Genomic DNA, 21707 nt, shown 5'->3' with positions numbered 1-21707 from the left:
CACTTTGTTCCTGGTTATATCTGGCTAGGTGTGCACTCTTGTCATCCTGCTTTGGTTTATGTAAGAAGTGTCTGGGCAGGGGGAGAGGCAGTCTAGGGCTCCCTCCCTCTGAAAATTGTGTGTTCTCTTAAACTGGGCCAGACTAGGATTAAACAGTCTCAGACTGTTTTCAATCTCTCATGATACACTCATTGCAAGGGGGCAGTGAGCTAACAGCCTTCTGGTTGTCTGGAAAAAAATCACCAAGGACCTGCTGTGGGTTAAGGTGCATGGGGTTTTTTCGAAAAGAGAGAGAACCCTGCTAGTCAGTTGTATTCCTGTAGAAATGTACTTCTTGGGCAAGAATATCACAAAGCCCAAAAGAAGGTGTGTGAGGCTGGAAGCCTCAATACCTGAATGAAGACAAAATGCTAATCTGTTGCACGCCGTGTTCCCATCCCTCATACTTAGGCTGCTGAGGGGGGAAACTGGAAATGCAAGGTTGTCTCAAGAGCATCTCCAGCAAGGAGGAATAGCCTCTTTGTCTGGGTCAGATTCTGGCCTCATGGGGGCTGGGAACCTTTTATAGAACACCCCTAAAGGTCTGGGCCAGAGTCCTCTGAAGTCTTCCTTACAAAGCAAATGAAAACATCCAGTAGTCAAAATGTCAATGAACAGATGAAACAAGCCGATTTCCTCACACTTCCCTACCCCACCTTTCCAATGTTAGTCCTCTCTCCTTCACGGATTCGTGACAATCAGTTCTAGCCCGAGGCCAGTTTGATCCTGGAGTTCCAGATCAGATCTCCTCCAAATTGTCTGCAAGCCCTGGTAATCACCTCCCATCCCCTTTCTTTCTCCAAACCAGGCTGCTCCTTCATAAGGAAATGCCCAACTCTTCCCAATCCCATTCCAACCTCCTGTTTTCACCATATGGGATGTGAGGGCTCTGTTCAAGATTAAGCTTGTGATAACCCAACTGTCTGTTGTTCTGAACAGGCAATCTCTGGAAAGTACTTTTTGTCTGCTTTAGAGAAGCCCATCTTCTCATAATTGTGATGGGCTTTGACTTAGTAAGAATTTTAAAGTGTGGTCTTTTGAAACCCCCACTCCATAGCAGTGGAAGCATTTCTGGGAAATTCAGTAAATCCTCTGGGACATCACCATGTATGTATGAATGCATATATCGGTATATCTATAGATATACCGATATATGCATGTGTATATATCTATAGATATATAGATATATACACACACATATATTTATATATATAAAATATGTATAGATAAATAGATCTCTTTATATAAAGGGTATGTGTATGCATATAGACACACATATTCATATATACATCCACCCACACACCGATACACAAACACACATATACACACACATATACACACAGTCTTTTGAGTTCCCTTTCATACTCAATTTCATTACATTGAGTCCCCCTCTTTCAGGGTATGGGCAGCAGGGAGTGGGTGAACTGCACCACATCTTCTATTTTACAAACGATACATGAGTTCAGAGGCAGGAAAAATCTGCCCACTTTTCCGACTCACTTGAATCCCCCAGTACAAAGGCCATTGGTAGTTTTTTTTTTTTTTAAGTGTATAAAAAAATAAAAAAATAAAATAAAATAACCAATACTACCTTACTTCCCTGAAAACATCTACTTATCCAATTGTCAGGCCAGAGCTAGAGGTGGTGGTATAAAATTCAGGGGTAGGTGAGTGGGGAGAAAGGAAGAGAAGGAGGTGGACACTGGTTATATACCAAGGCCCCACTACTTCAGAGAGAAAAAAGCAAGGTAGGAAGCCACAAACAGCTGTCCCCAGAACCCCATGAGTTTTGTAAATAAGTATTATGATGAAGACTCAGAAAAACAAAGCTGGAACTTTTCTATAGGGCCTTATGTGATGACACCTGATTGCTGACAGTCACTGCCTTACTAGGCTCCCAGGAGAGGTAAAGAGCATTTGGCGCTATCTATTCAATTTGAGAATAGGAGCTAGTCCTGTTGCCATTCGTCTTTTTGACCAGAGCTTTCCCAGAAGCAGACCACTAAGTCTGGAGGCCTAGAAAAAGACAGGGAAGGGGAAAAGATGGATACAATAGGACAAAATCCTGGATAAATCTAGGGTAAGCATTTATGTCCTCCTCTAACTTGGGCCTAAAATCAGAAAAGTATAGGTTTTCCCCTCTTCCTGATCTGGTGAAGCCATCTTCTGCTCATTATTATTCTTTCTGTTGTGCCACAGTTTCCAGCTTTTGCTCTCGTAAGCGGCTCTTTTCCCCCTTCTTCACAGGGAAGTGGCGGTTACCATTATTACACACGCTGCTGTCTCTGGATAAGGCACACTGTGATGGAGCTGGAAGATGATGATCACTCTTCTCTTCCTTGATCAATGTGCCATTGTTTCCATTTACCTGTGAGCGAGACTGACCTTGATGAGGCTCCAAGGATTTAGAAACTCCATCTGAAGTGCTCTGTCAAAAACAGAGATACTCAATGGAGACTGTAATCCCAAACTGACTGACCCTTCCCAACCATGTTCATAGGCTGGCCTGTGGAAGCTGCTTCAGTTCTTCAAAAACACCAGAAAGCCCAAAGCCTGTAATACCTAGTATACTCTAACACTGTCCTGAGAACTTAGGATGACAACAGATGGATCTGACCAAAATCCAATGGCAATGACAACAACACAATAATGACACAGCTACCATTTACAAAGCTTTACAATATATTTTTCTAATACTAATAGGGACCGTAAATAATTATGATGTTCCATTTACAGATTAGGAAGCTGAGGCTCAGAAAGATTAAAGTGACTTGCTCAAGGACACTCAGATAGAAAGTGGTGGGGCCAGGATTCCACTCCAGGTTGGTCAGCCTCTAAAGTCTATTTTCTTAACTGCCAGGCAATGCTGTCCAATGCTGACAATTGGACATAGAAAGGAAAGGAAAGGAAAACAAACCATAAAATCTATGTGCAATATTCCACAGAATCTTTCATAACTAAAAGTAATCACCTGTTTTTCTTTTAATTCCAGGAATGTGCCTGCTATTGAAATGTTAATGAGATGAACTACATTACCTTGCAGTGCAGTGCTGGCTCTCAATGAATGTTATTAGGAATAACAGCAGCTTCTGATTAGTCAGTGGTTGGGCATGCCAGGTACTCTGTTGTTCATTTTACAGATAAGACAAATGAGCCTCAAAAAAGTAAAGGCACGCCCAGACTTGCATCCCAGTCTGTTTGACTCCAAAGATCTTGTTCTTTTCACTAAGATACAATACATAATGGAAATCTAATACCTGTTGAATTTGTGGTCAATTATAAATAATAACTACTAATTTTTATTGAGCACGTCCTATGTTCCAGGCTCTGTGCTAAACACTTTACATGTATCATCTCATTTAATACTCATAACAACTCTGTGAGGTAGATCAATTTCTCCATTTTATAGATGAGGAAACTAGGGCCCAGAGAGGTTAAGCAACTTATCCAAGGTCACAGAAGTGGTAAGTGGCAGAGCCAGATTCAAAGCTAAATCATTTGGTTCCAAAGCCTATACCACATAGGGGCTACTATGAGGTGTTGCTCAAGAACCTGGAAATAAGATGAAACTAGTAAAAATCCACACAATGGATGGAATTAGCCACCTGAGGGAGTCAACAAAGAAATCAAAATGTTATAAATAAGTGACTTAAGAATTTGAAAACACACAAAATTCCAGTGGCCTAGGAATAATCTTAAGAAGACAGGACTATAATGTAAGCAGATTTAATAAGGTGAAACAATTAATTATCTCATACTCTGAAGAAACAGTGACTGAACAGAAAAAGGAGAGTTGGCAAGGTAATCGGTAGCAGCTCTGTCCAGGGAAGATGCCTTAACTAAAAACAAAGTCAATACGAGGATTTTCTTGGCCAGGCTGCCTCTTGAGTAGATAACAGTACCCCCAGCAATCTTAGCTAAGAGAAACTTAAGATCATCTACCATCCCTTGTTTTCCCTCAGTTTCCTCATCTGTAAAATAGAAAAAATAACAATATCTATTTCATAGGTTCCTATAAGGATTCAATGAGACACTCCACGTAAAGCACTTAGAACATGTTGTGCCTGGCACACTGTAAGAACTCAATAAATGCTAGCTAATATTATTGTTTTAATTCCATGTCCTCAAGCAAACTTCTGATACCATGGCCCCCCTTGCAGCTTGCACTTAGAGAAAGAAAGCTCTGGTAGAAATGGTTAAGAGCATATGCACTAGAGTCAGCCAGACCTGGGTCTGAATCTTGTCTCTAACAATTAGAGTTGTTATACTGTAATGGAATCAGCATAGCCTAGGGCTGTGGAATCATTCAGCTCAGGTTGGAATGTCAACTCTAATACTGACTTGATGGAGAATTTTGGGCAAGATGCTTCATCCCTCTGAGCCTCAGTTTACTCCTGTTTAAAATGGAGAATAATAAATACCTCATATGTATTTATAAGAGTGACTGGAAAAGAGTAAGTGTACAATATATCCCAATAATTACCATATAAAGTACCTTACTGTGATAAAGTACTGTAAATCAGTACTTTCTCTTTCATTCCCTCCCTTCTCCTCCCCACCTCTCCATTTTTTTAGACATATCCACATAGCTATTTCTGTGATCTTGGTTAATGTGAGTCAACCACTGAGCGATGGATCCACTTTATCGTACCAAAAATATCAGCGTTTTCAGACTGTATGCCTCATGATTAGACCCTGAATCATGATGAATTCACCAAGGCTGTATTACCTTATGGGAGCCCATGTGAGTGACCAGTTTTCCTTCTAGGCGTAATCCCTTTTACCTTACTGAACAGCTTCTGGAAAAAGCTGAGACGCTTTGGAAAAATCCCAAAGTCATTGCTCTCTGGCTTTGGAGTGCATTACAAAATGCTTTGTGTGGGGGACTTACCATTCTAATTCCATTTGGGGCTCAAAATAACATTAAAGAAAATCTGTATTCTTTGAGAATACATTAGACAACGGGTTAACATGGATGCAATGAGGGCTAGCTGTATACAGGAGAGCTGATTTGGGATTGAGAACTAATGACAAAGGTGCCTTGCAGTGTGGTCTAGTCAGTGACCCTTGTGAGGATTACAGACTACATGTAAAATGTTTAGAAGAGGGCTTGGTAGAAAGTGGGCACTCAAGAAATGGTAGCTGCTATACTATGAGGAGCCCATCAGTCTGAGTCCAGAACAAGATTTTGGATCACTACAAGAAGAGCCCTTCATATTTGGGGGAAGAAGAGGGTGTCTAATGAAGACCAGTGGGAACTGTGATATAATTCAAGGTATAGATTAGAAAAAAGTTTAAGACCATTCTGAGCCATTAAGAATAAGCAGAATGACAATGCTTCTCTGCTCCCATATTCAGCAGAGGCAAAAATCCCATTTTCTAAGCATCTCTGGTAGCTCCTCAGAAGCTCAGGCATGCTGCTGCCAATCCTACTGTTAACTTCACTCTGGCCCCTTTATGGCTGCATGTAGCACATACGATGCTAGGGGTAGGACTTTAGGACATAGTACCTAGTTTCTATCTTGTGGCCTCACTCAGGGAAAGGATGACACTGTAGCCCTGTGGGAACAGCCTGGGCAGGCTAACCCTCACTAGACCACTAGAGAGCAGGGGATTGAAATTAAATGCCGAGAAAAGCTGTGAAAGCTCCCAGGTTTCCATGCCTGATCTGATCTCTTGCAATTTAGCTGAAAAGACAAGAGGTATCAAACAGAAGCTAGATAATATCAAAAAGGTGCTTACTTGTTTATTTCCTTTTTTATGTCCTTTGGATCCTCTACCAGTCTGTTCTTTTCCATGCCTTTAGAAATTGGAGGAAAAAGTGAGCATGAGAAACATATAAAGCCCATATCCCCATTTTTGCTTAGTTAACTGCTCACCTCCTCTAGGAAGTTTGACCCTCTTAAGTTAGATGCCCCTCCTCTCTGTTACCACTGTAAACCTCTATCTCTGTCACTTCTACATTATACTGAATTGTTCTGTGTCCCATGTCCTCCTCTAGGGCAAAAACTTTTTCATTGAGGCAGGGCATTTAGTATATGTTTGCTGAACTAAACTGAAAACTGGCTTTAAAAATGGAAAATTAGTTAATGCCTCTTACCTTAGAAGGATTCAATAGCTGGGCATTTTCCCAAGGGCACCTTGATTGACACTAGTTCATACCAATCTATTTGAATACATACCCCTTTCCTGGCCCACCGACAGAAACCACTTGCATGCCAAAGGAGCCTCGGCCCCTGGAGGATCTGTTGCCAGCCCACTGGCCCACAACCATTCCGGCAATCTCCAGTTTTCCTCCTTGGGGTGGGATTGGATGGAGACCTAAAAAGAGAGGAAGAATGGCAGTAATGTATGATAAGTGCAAGGTAGGATGAAGGGTGAAACAAAAGATCCTACAGCCCACCTACTCTGCTTATTTCCATTTCTCTATGATAAAAAGATTCCATGATAAAAACAAAGGGTCATGGTGGGAGCAACTTTAGGGAGACTGGTTTGAAGATCTGTATACATCTACTTTAGCAAGTGGGGTGTGGATGATTCATTTTTCAACTACAGAGCCTGACACATAGTAGGCATTCAATATTTGTTGAAAGAATGAATGTCTTAAAATTTAGTTAATAGAAAATTATAGGCCAAAACCACTTTTGATTCAAATACGTATCAGTACACATTGGAGGATTAGCCAAACAACCAAACAAAACTGAAAATATCGAAGCTATACTAGCAGTAATTTATAATTGAAAGGCAAGAATAGCAACAGTTGAAAATCAGAACCAATTCAAGACAGGATAGCATGATATCTCCTTAAAACAGGAAATTCCAACTCTGTGTGTATGAGCTTACAAGCACAATAGAGCTTTGTAATTTGGCACAAAAAGGAAGCCTTCATAAAATACAGAGTTCTAATAAATCTTTAATTTTAGTTTATGGAAAAAATCTAAATGTTAATAACCCTTCACTCACTTGGCAGGTTGTTAGTAAAGAGCACTTCGTTTATATAAAAGTGGAAGTCTAAGGAACTAGGGTGCTAGTTACTCCTAGGAAGGCAAGAAAGATTTGCATTTGGGCATCTTATTGTGGCCTTTAAGGAGGCAGGAGGCTCCTCATGAACCACCAATAACTGGAGACTAAGCATCACTGGGAGCTGGGGCAATGGTGAGGACCTCCCGAGGACTTGGACGTAATTAAGGCTATCTTCTGAGACACAATAAAATCAACATGGAAAGAATCAGAGCAGGGATCTGTAAAGTCACCTTCAAGGAATGGAATGAGTGGCTGGCTCCCTGGTTTGTAAGACTTGATCATTGCCTGACTGAACAGGCAGTTACCAGAGCAGACATTCACACTGCTCCTCTAAGCACAGCCTTGAGCTAAACATCCATACTGAATTTTCTGACTCTAAATTTACGACAAACTTCAACTTCCAGCTTTATTATTTTTAAAGTGACAAGCAATGAACAACAAACACCTTCAACCATAGCAATAATACCCTCACCTGATCGTAGAAGCTCGATATTGCATGTTAAAATGTCCCCATTAAAATATCCCATTTCACCAGGGGACAGGTTGTTCGAATTATCAGGATCAGTATCTGAGCTACCCAAGCATGACTGTCTATTTATCACTAAATTGTAGCTCAGGTGTCACCATAATTTATACATAAGTGTGTGTGTATATATATGTGTGTGTATGTATGTGTGTGTGTGCGTGTGTTTATTTGCTTTCCCCACTAAACTGCAATCCCCTGGAAGGCATGGACTGTGACTTATTTCTCTCCATGCTTTTGGAAATATGTCAGGTCTACCCCCAGAGTGGACATGAGTACATCAAGCTATGGTTGTATGCTGACAGTGGTCATTTACTCTGACCTCCCATTGCTCTTCCTGCAAGCTCCTGGGTACATCTGCCTCTGGGGAATGAGTGAGCTAACCAGCAACCATGAAGATCCAGTTCACATGAGTTATAGTTCTCAAAAATAATAAAGTGGCTCCTGGTTTCCACATCAGTTACTTCATGAGTTTGGTTGATGAAAGTCAAATCCTTAGGCACCAACCACCTCTATGGAGAGTGGTCTAGGGAGTCAATGGACTTTCTTCCCCAGGCTACACCCTTCCATCTCAATAAGCTGCTCTTCAAACTATCACAACACAGCACAGAAGGTAAAAAGGATAAGATATATGTGAAACTGCTGATTCCGTAACTGGCAATAATTACTGGATGAGTTATTATGAAATAGATTGAGGATGAAAAATACCTCATTCTTAGGTACTGACCTGCAAACCCTCGGCTCCTTCCTTGAAGAGGAGGTGGCATTGAGCCCATGGCTCGGGAATAAAGTGAAACAGGGTAGAGAGAGGGCACCATGGGAGGCACAAAAGTAGGTGACGGAAGTAGAGCAGAAGGCGGTGGATGGTTCATGTTGACTCCTTCAAGGATACTCTGTCTCATCTTTTCCACTTTGGTTGCCAGGTCAGCCTTCAAATGAAGAACAGAATAATAATAGCAGCTGCCATTTTTAAAATTTCTCCTATGTTTCAGGCACAGTATTGGGCACTCTAGGTAGAGTCTCACGAGTCTATTCCCATTAAGGGAATCGAGGCCTGGAATTAAATGGCTCAAGGCGACACAGTCACGAAAGCCTGTCTGACAGCAAAGCTCCCACTCTTTGCAGAACACCACAATACCATCATACTAGTTCTGACCGAGGGCTTGTAAGTCACATTAACTAGGTCAAGGAAGACAAATATAACAGTAAGTATTTACCTGTGGTCTATTACATGGCCAGCAACAGGCTAGGCCATTTTTTAAGGGGGAGGTAACAGAATTAGGTAAAAGAGAGAAGAATAAAAACTTGACATATACAAAGCCTTTTAACCTTCTCCCCCATACCCAGGATCATCGACCCTGACCCCTGTCCAGGATTAAGTCCATGCCTCTAGTCCAGAGGGCGGCAAACTTGTTCTGAAAAGGGCCATATATTTTAGGCTGTGTAGGCCATGTGGTCTCTGTCACAACTATTCAACTCTGCCATAAACGAATGAATGTGGCTCTGTTCCAATTAAAACTTTATTGGAATAAAAATTCCAATTGTTGGAATTTTGGGGTAGTTTGACAATCCCTGCTCTAGTCCCTCAGCTCATTCCCCCCAAACAGATAAAGGAGTAAGTAAGGGTTCCTTTCCCTTGCCTTCTCTCATCTTTCCCAAGGTTTCATTGCAAAAAACCCACTGCTTCTAATCTGTCATCTACTTTACTACCCTCTTCTATTTCCAAACATAGTTTCTATACAAAAAATGACATTACTTACAAAAGTGACTTACAGTTTTTGTAAATAAGGGAAATGAAATTCTCAGAATTAGAGGAAAGGCATATAGTATATCTGATATTCACGGCGAGGAAATACCCAGAATAAGAAAAGGAATATGAAAACATGAAGCTCATAAAAATTTTTTTCTAACATATGATTTTATAAGATGTACGTATCAGACTCTGTGCCTTTGGGACTATTGTTGACCATATTAGGTTAAGGTCAGACACATTCTCCCACTTCTGCTACCTCCCTCCCAATGTCTGTGCTCCTTTCCCCTCCCTGCTCATTCATCCCCACAGCAGATCAGAGATGGCCCTTAGCAGCTGCCCAACATGCTGGTACCTGGCCATCACACAGCTCAACCAGGGATACTCGCTCTCGGCCTGCTTTAATTAGCTTGCTCTGGAACAGCTTGCCATCAAAGTAAATCCAGGGGCAGCAGTGCTCCCAAGGGACTGGCTGGCCACAGGCATCATTAGCAAACAGAGCTGTGTCAACTCCACTCATGAAGAGGGCAGCAAGCTGGATACCTCGGGCATCCAGTTTCTCAATCTGAAAACACCACAGAAGAAAAACTACTATTAAGAAACTATAAGAAATGATGAAATCCAGCCATTTGTGACAACATGGAAGGACATTGAGGGTATAATGCAAAGTGAAATAAGTCAGAGGGAGAAGGTCAAATACCGTATGATTTCCTTCATTAAGTAGTAGATAATAACAACAATAAACAAACACATAGGGACAGAGATTGGATTGGTGGTTGCTGGGGGGGAGGGGGGGAGGGAGGGGGGTGAAGGGGATGGTTCGGTACATGTGTGTGGTGATGGGTTGTAGTTGGTGTTTTGGTGGTGAACATGATGTAATCTGTGCAGAAGTGGAGGTGTAGTGATGTACACCTGAAATTTTTACAATGTTGTAAACCAATGTTACTGCAATAAACAAAAAATTAAAAAAAAAAAACTATTATCAGTTACATTTACTCTTATTCCTGCCATATTGATTATTCCAGTTAAATTTGAACATGTTGCCTTTCAACATAGACATTTGAGTGCACAAGCAGCTTCTATCTCTGTCTTTCCCTGAGACTATTTGAAAGATACTCGTCACAAAATAAAAAGACATCAGCTTTAAAATTTTAAAAGACACCAACTTGAGATACCAATTTTTTTTGCCTGTCAAATTAGAAAATATTTAAAAACTAAAGACCCAAAAAACACCCAATGCTAATGAAGATACAGTGAAATAAATGGGCACACTCATATAAATCTGATGAGGAATGTATATTACAATTAAGCAATATGTATCAAGAATCTTGAAAATGTTCACATTTGTTGACTGAGAAATTCTACTTGCAGGAATCTATTCTAAGGAAGTACAGATGTGAATAAAGCTCAGTGCATAAAGATGTTAATTATAACATTACATATAATAGGGGAAAACTGGAAACCAAATGGCCAACATTATAATAATTAAATGATATATCTATATGATAAAATATTATTTACTAAAAATTTTTAAGACATAAAAAATATGTGCTATGTTAAGTAAAAAAATATAATATATAATTACATAAACAATATCTCAACTATGTAAAAAATACATGACGAAAGACTGGAAGGAACCATCAAAATGTTCATAGTGGTTACCTCAAGTTGGTGTGTTAGATGGCTTTAATAGGAAAAGGGGAAATACTTGCAGGTCCCCTCCTAGGTGTGGTCTGGAGTTGGTAACGGCTCTAGGACCAAGCAATATTACATTTACTGTAAAAAGGAACCACCCACTGTTTGCCTGACTGTTTCATCTTTCTCCTAGTTGACTTCACTTAAATTAAGATTTTGCAAGTCTTGTTGGACTGGATATTCTTCTAGTTTATCCTAGGACCTCAAAGGGTCATGGGTACTGAAGTTGGGAGAGGATTGTCCTACATTAATAGCTAATATTTATTGAGTACTGTGTACTTAAAATATGTGAGACACTGTTCTAAGTGTTTTGCATGGACTATTTTATTTAATATCCTTATAACTCTACAAGTAAGGAGACTGAAACTAGAGAGGTTAAGCAACCTGCCAGGGTCACCCAGCTAGGAGGCAATGAAGCTAGGATTCAAACCCAAGGCAGCCTGGCTTCAGAGCCTCCCCTTTAATCTACTATGTTCTACTGTCTTCAGTTATATGGTAGATTTATTTTCTTCCTTATGCTTTTCTAGACTTCCCTCTAATAGCCTAAAAGTATCATTAAAAGGGGAGAGTGGACATTTACTCAGAGACAAACAGAGGACACCAGGATAAGTTCCCTGTAGTGTATCTTACAAGAGTCAGAAACCTTACTGTGGTCTATGGGCCACAACTTATTTGTCTCGCACAATATCCATCTTTTCGGTCCATTCTCACCCATCAGTATGGGAACAGTGTTGCAGGTACCTCTTGGTTTTATTAATAGACATAAATATTTGGCTAAAGTAAATCAAACATTTACTTGTAGAACCTACTCTTCTCCCCAGCTCCAGGAAAAAAAGACCTAAAGTAAAGCTATGAGCTCATAAAAGAAAGAATTTAAATGAGGATGGATCAAATCACCTTGAGTTCTTGAAGTTGATCTGGTTCATAAAGCTGGGTAGACACTGCCTGTGCAAGGAAGGTGTCTAACTCATGGCGATGCAGGATTCGGCCACCAGGCCATTGAACCATGTACCTAGAAAATGGAAGTATCATTATTAAGCCACAAAAGTTTATCTATCCATCTCACAAATACTTATTAAGCTAAGAAACTATCATGGGCCAGATCCTAGGCTAGGTTTTGGCAATTCCAATGGAATAAAGTAAAAGAATCTCTGCCTTTGGTTACTTGCAGTCTGGGTGGTAGAGGATACAGGCATGTACGTCAACAATGACAGGACAGTGTGTCCCAAGACAGAAGAATGCACACGGTGCTACGAGTGCACAGAAGAGGGCTATGACTGGAAGAGTGAAGGAGGACATCCTGAAAAAAAATCATCAGGAGCTGAGTTCCAAAGGGCCTGTAGAAATTAGTGAGAGAAAAGGTGGGGAAAGGATATTCTAGGCTGAGGGAACAGTATGTGTGAAGGCATGGAGGTGTGGAGTTCAGAATGATATACCAGGTTCTGCAGTGCTGGAGCTAAGCAGGTTTGCAATGACAGGAGGTGAGATTAGAAAGTAGGCCAGACTATGGAAAACAGTATGAGGGTTCCTCAAAAAATTAAAAATAGAACTACTATATACGATCCAGCAATTCCGCTTCTGGGAGTATACCTAAAGGAAACGAAAACATTAATTCAAAAAATATCTGCTCCCCCGTATTCATAGCAGCATTATTTACAATAGCCAAGACATGGAAACAACTTAAGTGTCCATAAATGGATGAATGGATATAGATGTTGTGGTATATAGATACAATGGAATATTATTCATCCATAAAAAAAGAGGAAATCCTACCATTTGCAATAACACGGATGGACCTTGAAGGCATTATGCTAAGTGAAATAAGTCAGACAGAAAGACAAATACTGTATGATCTCACTTATATGTGGAATCTAATTTAAAAAACACACCAAACTCATAAAAAAAAAAGAGATCACATTTGTGGTTACCAGAAGCGGAGGGTGGGGGGCGGGGGAATTGGAGGAAGGTGGTCAAAAGGTACAAAGACATGCTAGAGACGTAATGTACTACATGATGACTACAGTTAACACTGCTGTATGATATATAGGAAAGTTGTTAAGAGAGAAGATCCTAAGAGTTCTCATCACAAGGAGAATTTTTTTCCTCTTCTTTTTATTGTATTTATATGAGATGAAGGATGTTAACTAAACCTATTGTGGTAATCATCTCAAAATATATGTAAATCGAACCATCATGCTGTGTGCCTTAAACTTACAAGGTGATGTATACCAATTGTTTTTCAATAAAACTAGGGGAAAAAAAGTAGGCCAGATCATAAAGGGTCTCAAAAACAGTATTAAGGAATTTGGACCTTCATCATAAAAATATAAGACACTTAAGGATTGTCAGCAGAAGAGTGATATTGACTGGTTTGATATTGACTGGCTCAGAGGGTAAGAGACAAGAGTCATGGATACTAGTCGGGAGGCAACTGCAGCAATCTGTGGCCAAAGAGGTTGGAACAAAGGCACCGGCTGAAGGGATGGAGGGGGCCAGGGGACAAAGACAAGAGCTAGTAAGGAGATAAATCCATAGGATCTGGTCATGGATTTTATGGGAAGGGGATAATAAAAGGGAAGTCTAAGATTCCTAGAATTCTGGCTTAGGCAGATGGCTGGATGATGGGGCTATTCCCCAAGACAGGAAATCCACTAATTAAAGAAGTAAGTACTCATTGATGAGTATTTGAATTGAATTTCATGAACTGAATATGCTTTACTGTTCTAGGCACCAAGAATACAGAAAGAGGAAGAGAGAGAGAGATGAAAAAATACAAATACATCAGTACAAAGTCTATGTCCTTAGCTCCCTGAAGGCCCACAAGACAATGATCATTCATAATTATTGGAGCTGTGTGAGACTTCAGAAACTTGGCATTTAAAGCAAGGGCTGGTCTCCTCTGAGTGGCACATGGGATAGGTTCCTAGGGACCCTGGCCTAGTTACTACTACCAGGAGGCAGTATGGTACCCTGGAAAAAGCCTGGGCTTTGCAGCCAGACGGCCTGACTTCAAATCTCTAACCTGCTGTTCCTCATCTGGAATGATCACAATGCAGGCAGCCCTACCACCATTACTCTTTCTTCAAGCCCAAACTGTCATTTCTCTGAACTCCAGGATGGTTCTGGGATTGCAGGACATGCCAACAAGCCCTGTTGCTTCTTTAGGAACTAAATTCTAAATAATTGAGCTTCCCAGGCCACACAAAACTTCCCTTTGCCCAGAACAATTTCCATCCTCTTCCCTGCCCACACATTCTCTACTTGGAAAATTTATGCATACTTTATAATCTATTTAAGATTTTTTGATGTTATATTATGTAGTACATAATTCATAGCTTTTACCTTCTACCAATATAAAATATTCTCCTTTGTCCTCCTTAATGCTTTTTTTGACTTGAGGACTATATTATCTGTTAATATTGTTTCTTTTGATTTGTAGTTCCTTGATTTACCTTTGCCTATTCTTTTATTTTTAATCTTTTCATCTTATTTTGTTGGCAAAATGTAAAGCAAAAATAGAAGAAAATGAACAGAAAATGCAATTACAGTGAGAGACTTTAGTATACTACCATCAAGCTATGACATGTAAAATATACCTAAAATAAATTTAAAGTCACAGAAGATTTGATTAATACAATAAATAAGGTTCAAATGTGTGACTGATTTTGTACAAAGAAAACATACTCTTTTCAAGTGCCCATGTGAGTTCCTATGAGGTTTAGGACCTTGTTTGTTTGTCCTTGTCTATTGTCTTGTTTATTACTCCTATTTTTTATGAACTGTCTAGCATAGTACATGGCATAGAGTAGGTATCAGTAAATATTTATTGGGGAACTGACTGAATGTATCAATCAGGTCATGCCAGAAAAACCAAAACCCAAAAAACCTCAACAAAAATCCTCCAAAGGAGAAGTGTACCAGTCACATCCTGACCACTACGAAAGAAAAACTGACCTAAAGGAACTCTTAAAGGAGTCAAGTGTAGGAGAGGCAGGCTCACAGAAAGACTAATACAACAGGAAGAATGTGATTTTACAAGTTGAGCAGATTGTTCTGGGTGCTGTAAGGAGAAAGTGACTAATTTACCTGGGAGAATCAGAGAATGCCTCACAGAGGAGGGAACATTTAATTTCCTAGGGATTTGAATTTTTTGTTTTGTTTGGTTTATACGTTAATGTTAATTTGCAATTTTTCAAGTCTCTCTAATCTTAGTATGGTGCATGGCAGAATGGCCGCTCACTAAATGTTTGCTGGAAAAATGAGTCAATGTCAGGATATTCAGAAGGAAATGCTAGCTCCATCTTTTGGCCAGCATTGCTATTCAACCAGCCTTGAATGAATTATGAGACAGAGAGTATAGGGTTCAAAGAGTCAGAGGAGTGAGAGAGACATAAATGAGACAGCAGGAAATACTAATTATTAAATCAACCAATATTTAGTGATGCTCCTTATGTGCTATTTTTTTAATTATATGATTCCAATAGGTAGTTTCTGTGGAAAAACTACAGCATTACTAATTTCCCAAGGAAGTTCCTCAATCTCAATGACAAGATGACATCTTATTACTATTAGTAGTATTTACATTATTATACACACTATATACAAGTATTATTTATTACATTATAACATATGCAGCACCTAAAAGTTACTCATAGGAATAACATTTACTAAATGCCTTTTGTATTCTAGATACCGTGCCAAGAACTTTATATACACAGAATGTGGTAGCAAAGAATGCAGACTTGGAGTCTGACATACTTGGTTCCAATCTAGGTTCCACAACTTCTTTTCTATGTGACTCTGAACGAATGCTTTAAACTCTAGGGACTTTAGTCGTTCATCTCTAAAATGGGGATAATACTACCTTCATCTGAAAAGGTGTAGTAAGTAAAGGAGAAAATGCACGTAAAAAAACTCAGCATAGTGCCTGGCACAGCAGCACTCCTGGTTACCACTCATAACTGAGCCAATTATGGTATAATCTTTCCTTTACTATTTGGTGAAGCCCCCACATCATATATTAAATTCTCATAGGTACAAAGATCTATTTCTATCCTATTTATTCCATGTTTATTTCTCATGTCAGTACCATACTGACTTAAATTTTAAATATGTTTTAATATTTGGGAGTCTCCCCTTTTACTCCACTTCTTTTAATTTTAAATAACATTCATGATTTTATTCTGATTACAAAACTCAAGTTTATTCTCTTTCAGAAAATGTAAAAAAAGCAAAAAAAAGTATAAAGAAAATGAAAAATAAAAACTGAAATAATTTGCACTCTTCTCATACAGATATAACCACCATTAAGATTGCTATGATTTTGACTTCTTTCTTCCTAGTATCTCAAATCTCAATTTTTCCCTTTCATACTATACCTAGAATATTGTATCCTGCTTTGTTCACTCAACATTATACTATGAGAACTTCTCATTCATTGACTACTTTTCCAAAACATGATTTTTAAGGATAGCATGTTCATCATATGAGTGTATCAATTTACTTAAACATTGCTGCAATGTTGGAAACTTATACTGTTCATATTTTTTCTTGTATACAAATAATACTACAAAGATTATTTATTCCCTTAGGATAGATTCCTAGAAGTAGAATTATTATATCAAAGGTTATGTCCATTTTAAAGGTCCTCAATACATATTGCAAAATTGTTTTCCACACCAGTTTGTCCTATCTTCAGCAGTGTGTCAGCATGGATTATCATTAATCTTTCATGATTTAATAGGCAAAAAAAGTCCCTTGCCACTAAATTTCTGTCTCTTTGATTGCTAATGATGAGGTTGCATATTTTTTCCAAACACATGTTTACTTCTATGACTGGTCTATGTCCATCATAGACATTTCAGTTAATTTGCTTGTTCTGTCTATAACTCCTTCTCAGATAATCTAAAGCCTTATCTTTATAATAGAGACAGCTATTTGGACACAGGGTGGACAGCTGAGCCAAGTCAAATAAATCCATGGCTTGCCCGAGTCTTGAGAATTTGAGGTAAGAGATTCAAAGACTGATGAAACAGACAAGCAGGAAGAAGAGCTACTCATGCCCCTGAGAGAGTGGGCGCTCTCCATTCCTGCCTTTCCAGCACTATTCCCTGTATGCACCACTTTTCTTGTTCTTGGATGACTAGGAGACTACCTGTTATATCTTTACAGTAAGATAATTGAGTGGCTTTTGTTTCTTGTAAACAAATGAATCTGAAGAGAATGTCATTTACCCACTTTTGTTTTGGGGTGCTAGTATTTAAAAAGCTTTTATATATTTGAGAATAGTGACACACTTGTCTGTCCTAACTGTTGCAAATATTTTCCCAGTTTGTCATTTGTCTTTTAATTTTACGTATTGTGGTATACAGATGCAGTCATAGTTATCGATCTTCCCCTTTTTATATCTTCCCTTTTTGGAGGGGAGGGGCTCAAGTCTTTATTTTTTTCTTTAACACTACTCATTTTTTAAAATAAACTTTACATTTTGCAATAATTTTACATACACACCTTAAAAAGCTTTATTGAGGTACAATTTACATACCATAAAATTCATCCATTTAAGTGTAGAGTTTATTGATTTTTAGTAAATTTACAGAGTTATGCAACTATCACCACAATTGAGTTTTAGAACTTTTGCATTGCCCCCAAAAGATCTCTCATGCCCATGCCCTTTTCATGTGCTTATGTTCCAATCCTATATCCTCTTGTGTGAAATGTCTATTCACATCTCTCACTCATTTTTAAACTGGGTTGTTTTCTTATAAGTTATAAGAGTTCTTTATATATTCTGGATACAAGTCAGATCAGATCATGATCAGATACATGATTTCTAAATATTTCCTCCAGTCTGTGGCTTGTCTTTTCAGTTTCGTACTGGTGGCTTTTAAAGTGTAAAAGTTTTGTATTTTGATGAAATCCAAATTTTTTTTTAGTGGATTGTGCTTTGGCTGTTGTATCTAAGAAATCTTCACCTAACCCAAAATCATGAAAATTTTCTCCTGTAAGTTTTATACTTTTAACTATTACATTTTGGTCTATGATCCATTCTGAGTAATTTTTGTGTATAGTGTGAAGGATCTAAATTTATCATTTTTATCAGATCAGGTCAAGTTGGTTGACAATGTTGCTTGAGTCTTCCATATTTTTGCTGACTTCCTGTCTAGTTGTTGTATCCATTATTGAGAGTAGGGTATTGAAAAATTCTATCAGTTTTTGCTTCATGTATTTTGGGGCATTTTCATTAGGAATACATATGTTTATAATTATTGTATCTTCCTGATGAATTGATCCTTTTATCACTACAAAATGTTCTTATTTGTCTATAGTTCCAACACTTGTCTTAAAGTCTATTTTGTCTGATATTAGTATAACCATTACAATTCTCATGTGGTTACTGTTTGCATGGTATATCTTTTCTATTTTTTTCCTTTCAGCCTATTTGTGTTTTTGAATCTAAAGTATATCACTTGTAGATAGTTCATGTTTTTTATCCAATTTGACAATCTCTGCCTTTTGATTGGAGTGTTCAATCCATTTACATTTGATGTTGTTGTTGATGTTTAGATTTATGCCTTTTTTGCTTTTTTGTTTGTTCCTCTTTTACTGCCTTCTATTGTGTCAAACAGATATTCTCTAGTGTAGCATTTTAATTCTTTTATTGGCTTTTTATTATATTTTTAGTTATTTTCATAGTGGTTGCTCTGTGGATTATAATATACATCTTAACTTACACACTACTTCAAGTTAATACTAAATAATTCCAGTAGTATACAGAAACTTTGCTCCAATATAGTTCTCCTTTCCTCCCTCCACTGTGCTATTATTGTCATGTATACCTTTATTCTAAAACCAACACACGATTTTATAATTATTGATTTATAAGTTATCTTTTAAATCAGTTAAGTGAATAAATGAGAAAAAATATATTTATACCACTTTTTATATTTACCTATGTAATTACCTTCACAGGTGGTCATTATTTATTTATTTATTATTTATTTATTTTTTAATCCATGCTATTTTTTGTGTGTGTGTGAGGAAGATCAGCCCTGAGCTAACATCCATGCTAATCCTCCTCTTTTTGCTGAGGAAGACCGGCTCTGAGCTAACATCTATTGCCAATCCTCCTTTTTTTTCCCCCCAAAGCCCCAGTAGATAGTTGTATGTCATAGTTGCACATCCTTCTAGTTGGTGTATGTGGGACATGGCCTCAGCATGGCCGGAGAAGTGGTGCGTCAGTGCGCGCATGGGATCCAAACCCAGGCCACCAGTAGCGAAGCGCGCGCACTTAACCGCTAAGCCACAGGGCCAGCCCTCATTATTTATTCATTGGTGTCATTTCTTTTCATTCTGAAGGACATCATTTAATACTTCTTGTAAGGCAAGTTGGTAGCAATAAATTCTCTTAATCTTTGGTTATCGGGGAATCTATTTCACTTTCCTTTCTATTTTACAGGTTTATTGAGATAAAATTAACATACTATACAATTCATGTATTAATGTACAATTCAATGTTTTTTAGTATATTCACAGAGTTGTGTAACCATCACCACTATCTAATTCCAGAACATTTAAATCACCTCAAAAAGAAACCTCATATCCATTATCAATCACTCTACATTTCCCCCTCCCCCAGGCCTCTGGCACCTACAAATCTATGGATTTGCCTATTCTAAACATTTCATATAAACAGAACCATATAATATACATCCTTTTGTGAACAGTATATTTTACTTAGCCTAATGTTTTTCAGGGTTCATCCACGTTGTAGCATGAACCAGTAGGTAATTCCTTTTTATAGCTGAATAAATTCTTTTTTATTTTTTGTGAAGATCAGCCCTGAGCTAACATCTGCCAATCCTCCTCTTTTTTGCTGAGGAAGACTGGCCCTGGGCTAACATCCGTGCCCATCTTCCTCCACTTTATATGGGATGCCACCATAGCACGGCTTGACAAGCAGTGCGTCGGTGCACGCCCGGCATCCGAACTGGCGAACCCTGGGCTGCTGCAGTGGAGCGTGCGCACTTAACCCATTGCGCCACCAGGCTGGCCCCACTGAATAAATTCTATTGTATAAATATACCACAAGTTGTTAACCTATTTATCAGTTGATGGACATTTGAGTTGTTTCCACTTTTTGGCTATTATGAGTAATGCTATATGAATATTTGTGGACATGTCTTCATTTTATGTTCTAACCAGCAGTGTTCCAATTTTTCTACATCCTGACCAACACTTGTTGTCTGTCTTTTTTTTTATTGTGAGGAAGACTGGCCCTGAGCTAACATCTGTTGCCAATCCTCCTATTTTTGCTTGAGGAAGATTGTCATGGAGCTAACATCTGTTCCAATCCTCCTCTATTTTATATGTGGGACACTGCCACAGCATGGCTTGATGAGCGGTACATAGGTCCCTGCCGGGATCCGAACCCGCAAACCCTGGGCTGCCAAAGCGGAGCGTGCAAACTTAATTACTACGCCACAGGGCTGGCCCCGTCTGTGTTTTTATAGCCACCCTAATGGGTGTAAACTGGTATCTCATTGTAGTTTTCATTTGCATTTCCCTAATGATTAGTGATGTTGAGCATCTTTTCCTGTGCTTGTTGGCTATTTGCATATCTTCTTCCATTTTAAAAATTAGGTTAAATTATTTATCTTTTATTGTTGAGTTGTAAGAATTCTAGGGCCAGCCCCGTGGCTTAGCGGTTGGGTGCACGCGAACCACTGCTGGCGGCCTGGGTTCGGATCCCGGACATGCACCCACGCACCGCTTCTCCGGCCATGCTGAGGCTGCGTCCCACATGCAGCAGCTACAAGGATGTGCAGCTATGACATACAACTATCTACTGAGGCTTTGGGGGGGAAAAAAAAGAATTCTATATATATTCTGGATACTAGACCCTTATCAGATATATGATTTGCAAATATTTCCTTCCATTCTGTGGGTTGTGTTTTCACTTTCTTTACGGCATTGTCCCCAGCACATGACACAAGCTTTAAGTTTCGATCTAGATCAGTTTATCTATTTTTCTTTTTGTCACTTATGCTTTTGGCATCTATCTAAGAAACCAATGCCTAACCTGAGGTCATGAAGATTTACACCTGTTGCCTTAGGTCTATGATACTTTTTGAGTTAATTTTTGTGTATGATGTGAGGTAGAGGTCCAACGTCATTCTTTTGCATATGGATATCCAGTTATCACAGAACTAGTTGTTGCAAAGCCTATCTTTCCCCATTGAATTGTTTTGGTACCTTTGTCAAAAATCATTTGACCATAAATGGAAGGGTTTATTTCTGGACACTCAACTGTACTCCATTAATTTATATGTCTACCCTTATGCCAGTACATCACTGTTTTGATTACTGTAGCTTTGAAGTAAATTTTGAAATCGAGTAGTGTGAATCTACAATTTTGTTCTTTTTTTCAGGATTGTTTTGGCTACTCTGAGTCCCTTGCACTTACACATTAATTTTAGTGTCATCTCCTTAATTTCTGCAAAGAAGCCATCTGGGACTTTGGATTACATTGAACATGTAGATAAATCTGGGTAGTATTGCCATCTTAACAATCTTATGTCTTCTTATACATGAACAAGAAATGTCTTTCCATTTATTTAAATCTTCTTTAACTACAGTTTTCAGTGTACAAGTTTTGTACTTCTTTTGTTAAATTTA

At 38.7% G+C, this 21707-nt stretch overlaps 1 protein-coding gene across 2 annotated transcripts in view; it reads right to left on the bottom strand.

Moving 5' to 3' along the window:
• Window positions 1-1267: 1267 nt before the first annotated feature.
• FAM120C (family with sequence similarity 120 member C) overlaps window positions 1268-21707 on the bottom strand; it is a 105201-nt gene continuing 84761 nt past the window's right edge. The window contains exons 11-16 of one of the 2 annotated variants that reach the window (XM_058535916.1): window positions 11928-12042; window positions 9691-9900; window positions 8313-8514; window positions 6222-6360; window positions 5782-5839; window positions 1268-2467 (exon numbers count right to left, since the gene is read on the bottom strand). In XM_058535916.1, coding sequence (XP_058391899.1) covers window positions 2216-2467; window positions 5782-5839; window positions 6222-6360; window positions 8313-8514; window positions 9691-9900; window positions 11928-12042 — 976 coding nt within the window. In that variant the 3' untranslated portion in view covers window positions 1268-2215. The remainder of the gene's footprint in view (window positions 2468-5781; window positions 5840-6221; window positions 6361-8312; window positions 8515-9690; window positions 9901-11927; window positions 12043-21707) is intronic. The other variant, XM_058535918.1, reaches the window with a different exon arrangement.

Source organism: Diceros bicornis, chromosome X (assembly GCF_020826845.1).
Source record: "Diceros bicornis minor isolate mBicDic1 chromosome X, mDicBic1.mat.cur, whole genome shotgun sequence".
Taxonomy (NCBI): Eukaryota; Metazoa; Chordata; class Mammalia; order Perissodactyla; family Rhinocerotidae; genus Diceros; species Diceros bicornis.
This window is presented reverse-complemented; position numbering and strand designations above follow the sequence as displayed.